The sequence below is a fragment of the Colletotrichum tamarilloi genome (assembly GCF_030869305.1).
Source record: "Colletotrichum tamarilloi strain Tom-12 chromosome Unknown Scaffold_105.1, whole genome shotgun sequence".
Classification (NCBI taxonomy): Eukaryota; Fungi; Ascomycota; class Sordariomycetes; order Glomerellales; family Glomerellaceae; genus Colletotrichum; species Colletotrichum tamarilloi.
This window is the reverse complement of record NW_026849488.1, coordinates 1-16,693: the sequence shown is the minus strand read 5'-3', so window position 1 is coordinate 16,693 and position 16,693 is coordinate 1. Positions and strand designations below refer to the sequence as shown.

Sequence of the window (16,693 nt, the reverse complement as noted above, 5' to 3'; positions counted from 1 at the left end):
CATGCAAGCGATGGCTGCAACACCATCGCTCCGAACCCATGCGGTCTATATGCTGGTTCGCTTCCAGCCGTGGCGGGCGATCAATTGCTGGGTAGTGGGCGAGATCCTTTTCGGATCCTCTATGTCCTCAGACTCAAGACAGCGACGGAGCCCATCCTTCCGGTGTGCCCGCTTGGGTAAAGCCGCGATGAAGCTTAGACCAAGTTGTCGCACTATTCTAGTATTTCAATCAAAGGTAAGGTACTTTATGAATTGAGCATTATCAGAGAGTCAAGAGCATTGTTCGTGCTCTTTGGCCAGGTTAATGCTTTGATCAACTAAGTGCAATAGTTCAAACCTAGGAAGTAAGATAACCACCGTTACTAACCGCATCAATTTCGCAAATTCTTGGCTTTCTCCTCGATGCAGTGGAAATACGTAGAAGAAGGAATTTACAATCAATATTGATATACAAGTTGTTCTGATGTGGTCAGACATTCGCTGTGCTGTGATCGACCTTGAGAGGTATCAGTCAGTTGCTGAGACTATGTGAGAGCTTACACAGCATTACAATTTATTGGTCTCTTTAAGGCGGAGAACAAAATTTCGAAGAAGTTCGACGAAGAACGACGGACGTAATTATTTAGAGAAAGAGTCGTAACCTGGAGGTTTCGGTGCGACTTAAGTTGCTACGATGGTACGAAATGGTGAGATTCTGCAAATACGGTCGTCCTGGAAGCCTATTCTCTAAGCAAGAAATATCTCCAAGAAAGGCGAATCTGATCGAGCACTCAGAGACTCTTTGAGAAGGCTCTCACAATCAGATGTCAAATTCGACTTCGCATTTGGCTTGTACATTTAATTTGTAGAAAGAACCAATATTAATCTGTCAAGTGTGACATTAGACCATCAACTCGCAAAACCCTTCTCAAAAAATTGTTCTTAATTTTGGACTCTGGGGTATTTTAGGACAGACCGAGTCGGACATACTTCCAGCTTACAATACTCGAAAGTAATCCATATTATATGCGGCTTCGTCATGACTGCAATGAATCAAAGTAAGTGAGGCTGGGTCTCCATAACCCTAAGTCCGCTGTCTCATGGTCTTCAGTTCGCGAGTGCAAACCAACAGGTTCAAAGTCTTAAAGCGTACTTGTTTTCATACCTCCTAGGACTCCAATCGCAATGTCTTTCGAGCTATCACTATGTCATGGTGTGATTTGACAAATTAGCTGTCGAGTCAGATGAAAGAATCACCTGAAAAGAGGTTCTTTTTAAACCGTCGATTTGTGAGAAATTACTTCCAATGTCGTAAGCGATTATGAGCAACCTCAATAGCAGGTTCTGTCGCTGATGGAAGCTTACTAGTACTCAACCACCGCAAATCGGGTGCGTAATGACATCAACTGAGATTGCATCGGTCTCTAAATCACTCAATTGGGGACATGATTGTAAAGAAAGAAGATGATCTGGCATCTTACACATAACTGCCACTGATAGCAGTTCGACTGACCTTGTGACCGGGGAAACTAGACTAGGGAGAGGTCTGGAATGATGTACTAAGACTTATCGGATGGCCGCCGAAGTAATAACGTTTAACGTGTCTTGCAAGATCCGGAGCCACGTGTACAAAGTCCTGAGCAAGTTGCAAAGATACTAAAGATAAGGAAACCAAATTTACGGTCCTCAATCAACTGGTAGGCATCTGGAAGATAACCATGCTGCCTAACACTCTATGATGGAGAGATTTAGGAGCTCAATTGGTGCCTAGTCCCCAAAGTTCGCGGCATTGCGACCATTCTCAAGGATGACTCGCTTTCATTGTTACTAATAAGGTTGTTAGGCCCTCAAAAGACTCGATAGAGCTGTGAGGGCACACATGTAGTCTGAGGTAAGAGCATTGTTCTCTAGCCTGAATTACCGCACAGTGACTTCTCAAATAGATTCATTCATTTTGTGTTCGGCAAGAAATAACAGCCTTTATTTTGTGAACACAATGTTGCTACAAGAGTAAGCTGGGGAAACTTAATCGCGACTTTGTATGAAACACTCGACACCTCGCAAGATATTTCATTTTCTATGAGAAGTTCCTAAACTCAACCCAGAAGGGGCACTTGAGAGTCGAGACACTACGTTTAGCGAAGACCGGCCAAAAGCTCGATTCTGTCACAGCCTCAAGAGAAACATGACTTCACTATGGCATATAACGAATCAAGACTTCGCGTAAAACGCGTGGTTCGGAGCTATGAACAGTATCCCAAGCCAACCACACCAAGTCCGCCAACTTCACCGACTTCAGAGGCCCGATTCCCAGCACTTCTCCGCCTTCTCAGAGAGTTGCGCGACATGATCTATGAGTACTCAGACACGGGTCCTCTACAAAATAGGCTCTGGGTTAACCTCAGTTACATCTACAGCGAGTCTCACTGGAAAAGGGTGGTCAGTGGCGTTTGCTCAAAGACAGCAGAAACTCGCCTCTGTCTGAGACCAACTCTTCTCGTAACATAGGGAACAATACGAAACGAAGTCATGGACATTCTTTGCCAAGAACGACCTCCAGTTTGAGCCGTCAACCTGGTTCTCCCTAGCCAACCTTAACAACCCGATATGAGACTGAGCCGGTCACGGACGCCATTGAGACTTCAGGACCTATGGAAGAAAAACATATCGCGTATCCGCAGGGTCAGCATCACTCTGAAGTGGGACGAGGCATACCTTGCTGACGTCTCCTCAGCGCTTATACGAAATGCACGTAAAGTAACTCAGCTTACCTTTTTCTTGCCGAAAATAAATGTGACAACACGGGGCAAGGAAAAGCATTCTATTGAGGGAAACGAGGAGAGTCTAAACTCAATTGAACATATATAAGAAACGTACTTAACTCTCCATCAGCAGCTGAAATCAAATGAGCTGACAGAGAAGATCTTGAATATTGAGTAGCAGAGGTGGTCCCGGCGACTAAATAACACTAGAGGTCGAGTAGTTGAGATACACTCAAGAATTGCCCGCAGGCCAAGTCAAAACTCTTCTCGAATGCCTGCACCAAGAATCATGACACGGGAGAAAGGAGTTGAGTGCAATCGGTCGATGAAAGAATCTCGGGACTGAATTGAAAGAAAGTGAAGCATGGCTTCATGTCGCCTTGGGGGAAGTGGACGAAATCCGACATACCGAACTTTGATCTCGGAGAGAGGAAGTCATTTCTCTTGACACGTAATGCCGGCATGAGAGTCAAAAACCTCCATACCCTCCCATTCCCAAAGATCGGATGAGAACCAGGCCGAAATGTAAGTGGGTGGGAGCACAATGCGCCGAGAAAGCGAGCACGTAATGCCGTGAGATGGGTCTCCGGCTCTAGACATTAGAGCTTTAGACGGAACTAGGGAGCGGCTATTGCAGCGACGGCAGATATGATTCTCCCTAGGTCTCGGGAGGGGAAGAAGAGCGTAATTAATAGAAGGATCTAAGAAAGCGACAGACCGACGGAAGGAATTCAGACTTCAGACGAGCAGAAAATGAGACATGAGACGGATCTGAATGAATCAGCTCTGTTCGGAAGTCCGGCGAGCCTCGGGGCTGGGGAGGCTTGAGGAGATCATGTCATGCGATGAGTAGAGGATGAGGAAGACGAGGTGGAAGGACTTGTAAGTTGCCTGACTCGATAGCAGGCTGAGTCAAAGACGAGGGAGATCTTCTTAATACGGTTCCCGACCCTTCGCCGAGGCCAGATGTCGTGTGCATGGACGGAAGCCTCCGAGATCTGGCCGTCTGTCGCCAGCCGCGTCATAGAGCGTCGAGAAATCTAAGCAATTTCGGTAGGACGATGACAGGGATACAATAGGCAGACGTATGGCTCACTGAAGATCTAGACCTATTGTTGTTTAACTTGTGTTAGGTTGACTTCAACTCTGGCTGAGGATGTATCGTTGGCTCGTGGTACGCCATTTCTGTGATCCGTTCCAGCCAAGACGGCTTGAATCTATTCCAAGATCACAGGAGTTGCAGCAGATTATTGATGTAGTCATCTCAAAAATAAACAGAATTTGGGAAAAGACTGGAGAGAAGCACAGATCAAACACAACTTCTTGGCACAGAAGCTGAAAAAAGAGAATTTCGCCCTGCCTCGGCTTGGCGGGCCTCGAACCGAAAGCTGGCAAGTGAAGCGTCTTGACTACGTTGGGAACCAAGCCTGGGATGTTCTCACTAGAGAGGAAAAAATGACCAGCTGGTTAGCTCCTTTGTAAGAGATGGACGGCACGTATTGCTCGGTCAAAGGGGCTGACAAGCCCGAAAAGGCAAGTTCTTCAGTGTTGTTGTTTGGTTGGACCGGGTCGAGACCCATAAGGTTTTGGAGTCGTCTCAGGAACCCCTGATGAGGCTGTTTGATCGATGCGATCTCGAAATCTGGGATTACCCAAATGGGATGGACTGCGGGCCCAAGGATGGCACAGATCCCTGACAGACCCTGACTTTTTGTGGCTGGACTGGACGTTGTCAATGGCGGTCAACCACTGACCTGCTGTTCTTGGTAGGCTAGGGAACCAATGCAATTTAGCCAGGGCTACGGCAAGTCTTTTGCCGAAGTCGAAGGGGGAGGGAGGAATCAAGAAATAGGCGCTTCCGAAGCGAACGTCGCCGGTCCGGGGTTCAGTCAGCTTGCCAGGTCTCGCGTCGCATTCTACGGTGGCACCCATGTGAGTTGTGTTGATCTCTAGCCCGAGCGTCGCTGGGCGTGCAGTGGCTAGAGAGCCAGGAATGAAGAGGAAATAAAGAGCGAGACTGGGAGCAGAGGCAATGGGTATGATGCAAGAGCCAAGTGAGACTGACAGCTGCCACTGAGCATAGAAAGTCAATCTGGATCGACGACAAGGGAAGACGCTATGAGCAAGCAAAAACACATAATGATTGATGAGTAATTCGGATCAGATTTCGTCAAGCCGCAGATCAACGAGATGTTTCTCGTTACAGTGAATTTGCAACATACTTTTCATCCCATTGAACATCATTTATGGGGAAACTGACATGTCTAAAGGACAAGCTCTAAATCTTTCGGGACTGGATGATCTGGGGAGGATATGTGAGGACTAGAGCCACGGGTTCAGTTAATTTATCGGACTTTTCGACCGGGAGGACTAACTCCCGCCCACAATACAAGCACTAGCGATAGATTGCTTTTTAATTAAATGACCTACGTGCCACTGGGCCATGTGTGACACACAAAAGCGCTTGAGCATTTCAAACTCTCAGCCTCCCAGTAGCCACCCTCGGTGCCTGACGAGCTTAATGCTACGACTCGTACGAGGCAATGCAACCCAGCACCATTCTTTTTCGCACTGGTGCACCGCATGCTCTGACAGCTCTGTGCCGTAGGATGAGGTTGAGCTTGCCATCGGATGGCACTTGAGAAAAGACTCAACGTCGTCCCATCGCCCAAGGTCCTGGCTCTCTCGCGCGTCAGCATCATCAACCCAGCACAACTCTCTTCTTGAGCGCCCTCGAAACCAGCTCACTGTCGTCCTGTTCCCCTCTCACAGGATACAGTCCCTAAAACCCCGAGAGCATCATGTCGCAAGCCCCTCTCTCGTGGTAGCCGAAGCTGGGGGAACAAGCTAGACAGAAAGGATCTGAATGGTGGACAATTGCCGGGTGCCCAAGTCAACCTCATGCCGCTTCCAAGTGGAGGCCCCATGATGGTGGATTCTATCTCACGATGCCGCGTTTTAAAGCGTGCCGGGGGGGTTTTAGGGTGCTGGAGAAGACTTCTTCCCTCGTCTTCCTCATCGCTTCAGCCCCGAAAGCAAAGAAAGATTGGAAAGCTACAGGGATGTGATGCGCTCGGCCCGGGGGACGTTAGGGGAACGTTGGGGGACGCTAATCCCTGAATGGTCCTCTGGCACATCACTGTTGCGCAGAGACCCCTTTCTTCGAATCCCTTCGCCTCCAGATGATCCATGCTGTTGGATTTTCTCCCCATTCAAACCATTCTTCTTTCGTCCTTTTGGCTGCTTTTTGACCAGGGGCTCTAACTTAACTCTCTCGCTTCAAGCCGTCATCGCCCTGGCCTGAACCACTTGCGGTCACCGCAATCCCTTCAAGAAGGCCGGTTGGGCGCATGCAGAATCCGAAGCAACCATGAGTTGGCAGCAGGGCACCTCCCCGTCAATTCGGCCGTGTTCCCGAACAGAAGAGACTGGACGGAGGCGGCCATCCGAACCCCCATGCTCCCTGAGTGAATCCTCGATCCAGGCGACATGAGACAAACTGTGCGTGTGAGGCCAGTTGGGACGACACTTTGTAGCACGCGGACGACTTGGGCCACAGTGATGGCCGTGACGTCCTTGCCGCACCATGGCTATTTCATCCCATTATTCTAGTATGATCGTCGCTAAGGGGGTGGTCGGGGCCATGAGTAGTACTTTGCGGCACGTTGCGACCTCGACCTAGACACACTCTTCCACGAGGCGGCGTTTACTGATGGCTGAGCAAGACAGAAAGCAGGCAGAGCAGGCTTGCCTTCTCGGCTACGATCCCATGTATGAGAGAAAGCGGGAACGGCATCTAGAAGGGATGGGAAGAAGCCAGTCATGGGTTGTCATCGTCGCAGACTGTCTCGTCTTGCCCCCTTCTTGCCTATGCGCGCAGTAAGAGAGCCGTGAGATCATGGAAACGACTGATCTGACATTAGACACACTCAGATCTATATAATAGTGATGATCCCACCTGTCATCCCAACTCTCTTTCCTTTCCTCCTCATCCAGCAACCAACAAGCATCCTTCTCTACTCTTCAATCTTTCAGTTCTGTGAACTTTTTTACGTTCTCGACACTCTTTCTTGTCCTGATCCAACTACACACCGCTAGCCGGTCTATTACAATCTTTTTCAACTTTTAACTTCTAAACCCCGTTCGATTCTTCGACACTCAGTAAACGTTGCTTCAATCAACCCTTCACAGCCTTTAAATCAGCAAACATGTCTTACTCCAAGATCCTTCTCATCTCCGCCGTTCTGGCCGCTGTCGAAGCCCGCTTCGGTCAGGAGCAGGTCCCCGTTCAAGCCGTCTCTTCTCTGCAGGCTGGCAACCCCGGTGAAGCTGCCACCCTCGCCGGAGGTATCCCGGGCGTTCTCCTCGCCGCCGCCGACCCCTGCGACAAGCTGACTCTCGCCGACAAGATTGCCGCCCTCGGTACCGGCGCCGATGTTCTCGAGGCTGCCAAGGGTGTCGTTGCCGCCGAGCAGAACTTCAACCCCTTCGTCGTCAGCGTCCCCAGCATCTGCGGCGATGCCTCTCTCCCCGCTACCGAGGCCCTCCGTGGCATCGTGCCCCTCGTCGACCCGGCCGTCACCGGATCCGATGCCGAGAACGCCAACTCGGCAACTTCTCTGAAGACCCCCTTTGATGCCACTGGTCTGTCTGTCGCAGAGGTGATGCAGGCTCAGGGCTTCTCCAACTTCACCATCAAGGGCCAGGCCGCTGGTGGTGCTGCTGCCGGAGGCAATGCCAACGCCGGCAACAACAATGGCAATGCCAACAATGGCAATGCCAACACTGGTAACGCCAACAACAACCAGAACAACGGCAACAAGAACAACAACAACAACAATAATGCCGGCAATGCCAATGCCAACACCGGAAATGCCAACGCTGGAAGCTCCTGTGGCGGTGCCGCCAGCGGAAACGCCGGTGCGAGCAACAACACCGGTAACGCTAACACTGGCAACGCGAACAACAACAACAACCAGAACAACAACCAGAACCAGAACGCCGGCAACAACAATGCCAACAACGGCAATGCCAACACTGGAAACGCCGGCAACGCCAACAATGGTGGAGCTGCCACCGGTGCCGCTGACTTCGGAAAGTGCACTCCCACTATTGACTTCCAGCTTGGCCGTGCTGGCCGCAAGGCTGACGAGGGAACCTTCCTGCCTACCGACGCTCTCGTTGCTCAGGGTCAACAGGATGCCCTCAACCCCAACATCATCATCAACCGCGTCTGCGATCAGCTCACTAACGTCTGCGAGGCCAACGATGCTGCCAAGACCCAGTGCCTGGACGCCAAGGCTCAGATTCTGGCCTCCGGTGACAAGAGCGCAGCTGTTGCTACCACCTTCAACGGTCTCCTCGGATTCTAAGCGGAGAGGTAGCTGGCGGACTGGAGGAGTCCTCAAGGGATTTGTTTTCTTTTGTCTCTATAATTTTCATACCGGTCTAAAAATACCGAGGAGCATGGCATATGTATCTTACGACAAAAGGGACTCTGGAGCTTGGTTTCACATGGCTGGGTTTGGCTGTCTTTGGACATGGTAGCTGGGTGTTCACGAGTAGGATGTTTGAATAAATTGGCTTGCCCGAACTAGTGTTCCACCTCATGAAATGTACTCGATGCGACATACTTTCTGTGAAGCAACTTGATGCTTCTCGTTTACTCCTTAAGTCCATATATCTTGGCCTACCTTATGTAAGTTGTTGGCTGAAGAGCGCTCTCTGGACTCTAAAATCGTCGGTGAAGCTCGGTGAGATTAAGCTCCAACGGGTCCACGTGCCAAGCGAGATGAAGAAGCACCGGCTCTGCAGACGGTGCCCCTTTAGCGCAAAATTTTGTTGTCTCCTTTGACGAATGACTCGGCTTGGTCAAGTGGCTCTTACCCACCCCTGACCCCCTCTCACCGACAATTTGTGAGCTGTGAAAAGGTTGAAAGGTTCCAAATGTTGTGTTGACGGCAAAGTGTTTGACAGGCGTTTTGTGCGAATTTTTGCTACTGTTTCCTCTCGGGAAGTGGCCAAGGAAAAGGTTGAGTGAGTAATTAAGAGTTGACGACAGCAAAACCAAGTCGGCCTTGGCTGTGCAGATCTACTGAACTTGGCAATCGCGATTTGGAAAGTCTAATCTATTTGCCGGCTCGGCGTCCAAGGGTATCGGCGACCTCCTGGTTGAGATGTCAACACTCACAATGCCACAATCTGCGACGAATTCTCGTCAACGCTACCAGGATGAAGAAAACTCATCCAAGAGCGGGCTCCGAGCACTTTTACCACCTCTCAACTTCATAACACTGCATTATGCATACTTTATCGGCACGACGCTCCTCGCATCGGCAATCTTCTACGCCTCGTCAAATCCACACGGCAGCATCAGCTATGTTGACTCGCTTTTTCTCGTCATCTCTGCCATGACGGAAGCCGGACTCAACACGGTCAACCTCAGCGAGATGACTGTGTGGCAACAGGTAATGCTATGGCTGCTTATCATTATCGGCAGTTCTGTTTGGGTATCGATATGGACGGTCGTGGCGAGGAAGCATGTCTTTGAAAAGAGCTTGCGGGTGGTCGCTCGTGCCCAGAAAGAAGGAAGCCGGCATGATGGGGGCCTGCCAGCCTCCAATAACAGTGTTGCTGCGGCTCAGGAGAAAGAGGCTGCGAGTGGCACCGGCTTGATTGATGTAGATACATCATCTCAACCTCGAACCGTGGGTAATAACATTACTATCGGAACCACTGGAAATATCACCCGCCGTTCGACACCTTCGACCCTCTCAGACAAGACACCTACTCGACCTTGGCTATCCTTTCTCAGCGCTTCCAAGGAGGGCCGCAACTCCCAGTTCCACTCCCTAACGGGGCCCGAACGCTCCCGTCTGGGAGGCCTTGAATACCGGGCCCTTCACCTCTTATCCATCGTGGTCCCACTGTATTCGGTGCTCTGGCAACTACTAGGAAGTCTTGCTCTCGGAGCCTGGATTGCGAACAATATGCCGACAGTCGCAACATCCAATGGTGCGAACCCGTGGTGGGCCGGCATATTCTTCGCCGTCTCAGCATTTAATAACTCGGGGATGTCATTACTGGACGCCAACGTAGTGCCATTCCAGCAGGCATATTTCGTGCTCATAACCATGGGCTTACTTATCCTCGCGGGTAACACGGCATATCCGCTGTTTCTGAGACTCATCTTCTGGGCAGCGTTGAAAACACTTCGTGCAACGACCACCGAGGAAAAGTTGGCCGAGCTGAAGAGCACATTGGAATTCATCCTGAAGTACCCGCGTCGAGTTTACACCAATCTTTTCCCATCGCGACCGACGTGGTGGCTTTTATTCATGGTCCTCATGACGAATGGCATTGACTGGATGGCATTTGAGGTTCTCAATATCGGTAACCCGGTTATTGAAGCTATTCCTGCCGGAGCTAGAGTGCTGGACGGTTTATTCCAAGCTTTAGGTATGTCCCCCTTTCCCATTCACTACGAAAAAGACAACTACTGACTGAGTCATAGCTGTCCGCTCTGGAGGTTTCTACGTCATCCCAATAGCCTCCGCCTATCCAGGGCTGCAGGTACTGTATGTGATCATGATGTACATCTCCGTGTATCCTGTGGTGATCACTATGCGGCACTCCAACGTCTACGAAGAGCGGTCTCTAGGAATCTACGACGACGATGAACCATCTCCAGTCTCTTCCCACCCGGGCGCGAAAAAGGATCCAAGCAGTACCGGTATTTTGACACACTTTCTACGCGAGAATCTAAGCTTTGCTGGTGTTGGTGCTGCAAAAACCGAGAAGAGAGGCAGCGGATTTGAAACTCGAATGAGTTTCGTGAACCAGCAAATCCGTGGTCAACTAGCACACGATCTGTGGCTTCTCGCACTGGCTGTTCTCATCATCGTAACTATAGAGACGTCACACTTTCTGGAAGATCCGGTGCACTTTTCGGTTTTTAATGTCATATTTGAAGTGGTTTCTGGGTACGGCTGTGTTGGTATATCTGTTGGGCTTCCTAAAGATGCCATGAGTTTCTCTGGAGGATGGCATCCCGGGAGCAAACTAGTCTTATGTCTCGTTATGTTGAGAGGGCGTCATCGAGGCTTACCTGTGGCCCTGGACAGGGCTGTGCGATTGCCTGGACAGATGCTGTTGGAGGAGGAAGAGGAAGATTGGAGACTGAGAGGGGCTAGGAACAGGCATGGAGTGGCGTGAAAGGCTGCAAAATGGAAAAGCTATCCATGTTACACGCATACTTTATTCGCAGAGGAATAGTAAAGAATCGGAGAGTCCGTCGAAAGGACCAGACCTTTATCCCTGTCAGCCTTGCGCGGGCGTACTTGTACATTCAAACTTGCAAACGAACCTTTGCTACAGTGTTTCGAATATTTTCAAGGCCGTAATTCAATGAAACTTTAGGGCGAAGCACATAGTCATGAGCCGTTTATTTACAGTACTTCTAAAGGCTGGGTGAATGTACACGACTACCCACGTCTCCTAAGTACCGATCCTAAGGAATCCCCAATTGCCTTTCACCTCAACTTTGCGTGAATCAGTCCGAGTCTCCATGGTCGCATTTCCCTTGAAGTTGGAGGGATACACGAGGGGCTAACGGAGTGACACACTTCGGGATGTACGACGCCACAGAGCCCATGCATGCTGGGAACGGTTAAGCAAAGACGGAATGTCGCAGCCACATGATCATCACCAAGACACAGCTGAGATAACTGTCTAGGAAGGAAAGGTGGCCTGAAAAAGAACAACCTCGACTCACAAGGAGATCTTTGAGATGTACTGGGTAGAGCCGTTGACTTGGGACGCCTCTGTCAAACTGTTTCTTTGAGACCTGCCATCAGCCAACCAAATAATAAAAGTCAAAGAACTCAATGCATCTTAATGGACATAGGTATAAGTTGCTGCCTAAGATGTATCATTGGGATGTTGGCACGCTAATGATCCCTTCGGGCGGCACTCGTCAGCGCCCCCCGTTTTCGTACCGGTCAAACGGCTCTGACCAGCGATGTTGGCTCGCGCGGTGGCTGTGACGCCTTGAACGCCACGTGAGTCCTCAAATTTAGGTCTTTCTGGTCTGAAAAGCAGACCCAAGAACGTAGAATAGAGACTAAGGTATGGAATGAAAGAACTTCCACACTGCGACACAACTATCAAAACCTGCTCGAGGCGATCAGACCATATAGCTTGTGTGACTTGCTTGTCATAGTGAGAAGCTTCATTCTTCTTCTTCTTGATTTCGCCAAACCTACGTTTTTCAGTGCGATGTTGGCACATAAGTAGCTTCCACGAACATAACCATAGGGGTCATGGTTTGATGTAGAAACAACCAAAACCTCAAGGATTAAGCTTCTTAAGCATGAGAGAGAAGATTGCCACGCGACGCTATACGTTTCTGATAGACTGTAAATGTCGCAAGCTACTATCATTCTCACTACTGTGAATGGACTTCAGGCTGGGCAGGCTATTGACCTTAGTCGCGTTAAATGCGTCTATCATCTTAGCAGTATACTGGCATGCGTACGCAAGAAAAAGCTACGTTACTTGCTCCTCATGGTTATCAAAGAAACTCATGATAGGCACCCACTCAGAAAATGCGCCTCTGAATCAAGACAAGCTATGCCATGGACTAATGAAAAACAGAACGCTTCCCGAAAACAGCGGTCAGTCCGTTTTCGACGTTACACCATTCAGTTAGACACTACTGTTTTCAACGGCACAGGGCTCATAATTGGCTAGAGGTCAATAGATGTGGAGGCCAATGTCTTAAGGTGCCTCACATTTGATGCAAAGGCGGACTGGTTAGACAGAGGGGACACTAGTAGGAGAGTGGCTTGGCATAAGGTTACTACTCAATCAGCCCACCTCCCTCAGGAACATAAGCTCGGACAAAGCAAGAAGTTTTTGAAAGAAATCGAAATGGATTTTCTGTTGTCTCTGTTGCTTGCGCACTGGCTTGAATACTGTGCAGACGGTGGTGTTTGGAGGCTCAATTACCTTACCTTACATTGCCAAGTTGTCTTAATATTGGAAACAGTAATAAATACTCTCAACTCCGCTTTAGTAGTTAGAGTTGGTTCTCCACCTATCAAGTTCTCAATTGAACCTCTATATCGAAAACAAGTGGACTCCATCATTCGGAACAGAATTACCACGCATATACCTGCAGCGGTCATCATTCAAGAATATCGTAAGTCTTGTGCTCGTCTTCAAAGTTTTAGCTCACTCGAGAATTCTTCTTCTATGAAGATAGAATTTACAGATGCTTTTGGCTTAAATGGACCGAACTCTAACATACTCTTAACTCCAGGACCCAGTACTACCGTTTCAGAGCAGAACTCGATGGAAATACCTCGAAAAATCCTTGCCCATCGACAGTTGGATAACACTGTTTCTGCAGTAGTGAGGGCCGTGATCTGTCTTATCGTTGTTCTCGATGGCCACGTCCTAACCTTGTCATCAACGATTCGCCGAGTAACTACCTTGATGTTGTGTATCGATATGATCACGGAGTTTCGGAACGGTTTTCGAAAGTCAAAAGGCGGCGATAGAACCCGGATTGATACTCAAACGGGGTTCTATTACGCTTCAGCTATATGGATCGCGGTCTTTGATAATGACAATTCTCTTTGGAATTTCAAAATCATTCAAATTTTGGTGGTTTTGGGCGACATGTGCCAGCAAAAGAAAACTGGGACCACTCATGGAGCGTCAATCATGGTACTGTTTCTATTTGTGAACCATCATGTACCTTTTCAACTGGTAAGTATTCAAATTAGTGGAACGCTGCCATTATAAACAAGATGTTAACTTTTGAAGCAGGATGATAGTCCTGGAGACTCATCCCTTTCGGACCTGCATCGAAGAGATGTCTTTCTCGAGTTGTGCAAGTCCAATCCAACACAAGAAGCTACTGGTGAGTGGCCTGCTTAACTTCCTTTCCATCTCTAACTGTGAACTTGATGTTTGACCCCTTTCATATTCCCGTTATGATGATGCTGCTATGCGTATTCAAATAAGCCGTCTTTGTTTCCCGCCTAGAGTCGTGCAATCAAGATAGATTGTGCTAACTTACTCCTTAGGTGAAAAGCGTGCAGGTGAGGGCTGGACTCGTTCAGAAATTACATCTCTGATGTCAACAATTGTAACGCCCCTTGTGGGACCGGCTGTGGGAGCGTTCTGGGGCTCAATCTTCGCCTTTGCAAGCCCCAAAATTTTGCAGAAGATATGTACAGCGTTGAAAGATTGGCAGATGTCTAGACCAGTGACATCAGGAGCCCGTTGGGCAATGGACTCCGCGCGACCAATCATTCCGTCTAGCCCTTCACAGATGGAGGCCGGCACTCGGATTATAGCCATGCAAAACGTTCATCCCAGCATACACGTCCTTCCACCGCCTGCAACGGCAAGTCGCTCACATCCCATAATTTGGTTCAGCAGCTAATCTCCGAGGGATCAGATCAGGGCTTCAAGGAGCCGCACATTCTTTGGCCGTTGGTGAGCGAGATTTATTACAGCTGAGCACCAGGGCGCGTCGATTTTGGTCATTCATCGATTATTCTGTGATGTAAATTAGTCCTTCTAGCTGTTTTTCTTCTTAGACAATGTGATAGATCATTTATACGTTCTTTGCTAATGTATCGCTTTCAATCTACGCGAAAAATATCTTATCTGGGGTGAAACACATTCGCCGGACACTCTCAGACTTATACCAAGGATGATTTATTCAATACTTGCATTCATCCTGTCCCCCCGTCCAACGACACTGGTCTAACGGCCAAAAATGACATGGCTATCTGAAATGCTCCATATCTAAGTAGAAAGTTCTCTCTTACTTATCATCTCCTTTCCTCCCGAAATTTGCAAGTCTCATTCTTGTGGCGGACGAGATTATCATCTCTTGTAAATCCCTCACCGCAGTTGGTACACGTGTGCTTCTTCGGATTTTCCCTTTTCTTGTGCAAGGCGTCTCTATGTCGTTCTAGATCTTTCGGGGCAGCGAATCTCTCTGGACACAGTGTTGGAAATGCCCTGGGCATGGGGAAAAGACATTGATAAGGCCTCAGGTGTTTGTCTCGGTGTCTCCTGAATTAAGTTATTACATTTCCTGGACTGTTGGGGCCCATGTGGATCACTCACGTAAGATCCCCAGGTTGTTCGAATACCTCTCCACAAGGCTCGCACACATGTTGGATCTCATATGCCATTTGAGCAGCCCGGGCCGTTGCCTCTTCATCAGTCATACCTAAACCCACCGGAACCTGCGATTGCCGCTCACCAAATGGGGGGTTTCCCCATGGCGGCAATCCACCCTCAGGAGCCTAGAGCCCTGAAGATGTGTTTCCAGAAGTACATGTATGGCCAAGAGAGGCGAGGTGATGAGCTTGGTTAGTCAGGGCAGGCCTGTGGAAAGTATTGGGGAGGCCGAGTGCGCCATGAGATGCCGAACCAAATTCGTATAAGTGTTGGTCGTCCTCAGAGACAGCCTCCAACTGCCATGCTGTGTTCAAAGAATGGTAAATGTCCTCTGTCTCGCCATCATCAATCTCCACGCGCTGCATTTTGACGAACACAAGTCCTGTTGCACACATATGGGGATCAGGAGAGCCCTCGGTTCAGGATGGGCGAGGGTACATACGTCCACGGCCTGATTTGGCGACAGCTTAGGTCAGGGCAGTAATGCCGTTGGTGTACAGATGATTTCGTATCTATTCCTTCGATTTTCTGGGTTGAGTCAATGGTCACTCGTGAGAAAGGCCCCCCGCAGTAGCTGAAATTATAGGGTGGTGATACATACTAGTCCAATGATGCACAAGTGATTTGGGTAAACGGTATGTGAGGTATTGGTGAAGATAGCAAAGCCCCAAAAGTCCAGGGAATCCGGATTTAAATGTGCGCAATACAGCAGTCTTTCCAATGAAGTCCCCGTTTCCTCTTGCGTCCCGCAGTCAGTACGTATCAGATCTGTCCTCACAAGCTGTTGTGTATCGTTTGCTCCTCGCTTGTTGCTGGAGTGATGCCATGCACTGATAGACCTTCCAGCATAATCAATAGTGGGGATTTGGGATCACTCGTAGTCTCCTTCAATACTTAGTAAGGTCGCTATTGATGGTGTTGTCAGCCTGCTTCGTGAAGGCAAGGAAATAAAGTCCCACAAGGACGCTCGGCCAACCATTGGTCGCTGCAGCACGAACGCGCATAGTTATTGTCATCTGTCTCTTTCTGTTAGGCTAGCTTAGAAAGCCTTGAAGTTGGCCTCCCGCATTAGCTTGAGAAATGTGCATGAATGTCAGCCAATTAGAGCAAGCCTTGCGCGGAAGGGGGGCGGTTTAGGGTGCATCCAAGTTGAATCCAGTGCGACTGACTTGTCAGTTCATTGACTGGAAGCCATTTTTGAACCCGATCAATGGTCTAGGTGTCCTTCTAAATGAAGTTAAACAAAGTATGGTTTTTTTTAACTTCAAGACGGGTTTGCTGGTGGGTGAGAACGTCAAGTGGGAGCTACTCAAGCAGAGAGAACAGCATCATTCTGACCGGGCTGATTATGTCCTGAACGCGCAACGGGATCACAACTTGCAATCTAATGTGAATGAATGGATTACATAGGGGTATCGAGATTTCACGAAGTTTGGGAAAATATCTCAATGTGAATATTTATATTGCCTCATTACCAGCATCCAGGATATTCATAAAATGGCTTGGGAGAGCTGAAAATATTCAAGGCGAGTTTCAGGTAAGTCAACATACCCACTTCCTGGCACCCCCCTGTTTCTGGCACCCACAAAAACGCGAAAATCCACCACAACCCAATGCCCACCCCCAACCTCCTTTTATCACAACATTTTCAATTCGCGTCCAAATGGGCTCATCTTTTGCACATGTCTTCTTCTATATATAATGCCTCAATATACCGAAGATCAGCTTCGTCAGGCTCTCGAGGA

At 49.0% G+C, this 16,693-nt stretch overlaps 7 protein-coding genes across 7 annotated transcripts; 4 read left to right on the top strand and 3 right to left on the bottom strand.

Annotated features, from left to right (window-relative positions):
- Positions 1-2,586: 2,586 nt before the first annotated feature.
- CTAM01_13780 (uncharacterized protein) lies at positions 2,587-2,847 on the top strand (the record flags this gene model as incomplete). Its single annotated transcript, XM_060529782.1, has 1 exon — positions 2,587-2,847. The coding sequence occupies one exon, from the start codon at positions 2,587-2,589 to the stop codon at positions 2,845-2,847; it is 261 nt and encodes an 86-aa protein (XP_060375607.1).
- Positions 2,848-3,028: 181 nt separating this feature from the next.
- CTAM01_13779 (uncharacterized protein) lies at positions 3,029-3,205 on the bottom strand (the record flags this gene model as incomplete). The annotated part of the gene is made up of 1 exon (XM_060529781.1): positions 3,029-3,205. One exon carries the CDS (start codon positions 3,203-3,205, stop codon positions 3,029-3,031), a length of 177 nt encoding a protein of 58 aa, XP_060375606.1.
- Positions 3,206-6,949: 3,744 nt separating this feature from the next.
- CTAM01_13778 (uncharacterized protein) lies at positions 6,950-8,113 on the top strand (the record flags this gene model as incomplete). Its single annotated transcript, XM_060529780.1, has 1 exon — positions 6,950-8,113. One exon carries the CDS (start codon positions 6,950-6,952, stop codon positions 8,111-8,113), a length of 1,164 nt encoding a protein of 387 aa, XP_060375605.1.
- Positions 8,114-8,932: 819 nt separating this feature from the next.
- On the top strand, positions 8,933-10,955 carry CTAM01_13777 (cation transporter; the record flags this gene model as incomplete). The annotated part of the gene is made up of 3 exons (XM_060529779.1): positions 8,933-10,199; positions 10,255-10,723; positions 10,865-10,955. The coding sequence occupies 3 exons, from the start codon at positions 8,933-8,935 to the stop codon at positions 10,953-10,955; spliced, it is 1,827 nt and encodes a 608-aa protein (XP_060375604.1).
- Positions 10,956-12,671: 1,716 nt separating this feature from the next.
- On the top strand, positions 12,672-14,253 carry CTAM01_13776 (uncharacterized protein; the record flags this gene model as incomplete). The annotated part of the gene is made up of 5 exons (XM_060529778.1): positions 12,672-12,942; positions 13,063-13,514; positions 13,572-13,668; positions 13,835-14,157; positions 14,212-14,253. 5 exons carry the CDS (start codon positions 12,672-12,674, stop codon positions 14,251-14,253), a joined length of 1,185 nt encoding a protein of 394 aa, XP_060375603.1.
- Positions 14,254-14,590: 337 nt separating this feature from the next.
- On the bottom strand, positions 14,591-14,791 carry CTAM01_13775 (uncharacterized protein; the record flags this gene model as incomplete). Its single annotated transcript, XM_060529777.1, has 1 exon — positions 14,591-14,791. The coding sequence occupies one exon, from the start codon at positions 14,789-14,791 to the stop codon at positions 14,591-14,593; it is 201 nt and encodes a 66-aa protein (XP_060375602.1).
- Positions 14,792-15,073: 282 nt separating this feature from the next.
- CTAM01_13774 (uncharacterized protein) lies at positions 15,074-15,313 on the bottom strand (the record flags this gene model as incomplete). The annotated part of the gene is made up of 1 exon (XM_060529776.1): positions 15,074-15,313. The coding sequence occupies one exon, from the start codon at positions 15,311-15,313 to the stop codon at positions 15,074-15,076; it is 240 nt and encodes a 79-aa protein (XP_060375601.1).
- Between the last annotated feature and the right edge of the window lie 1,380 nt (positions 15,314-16,693).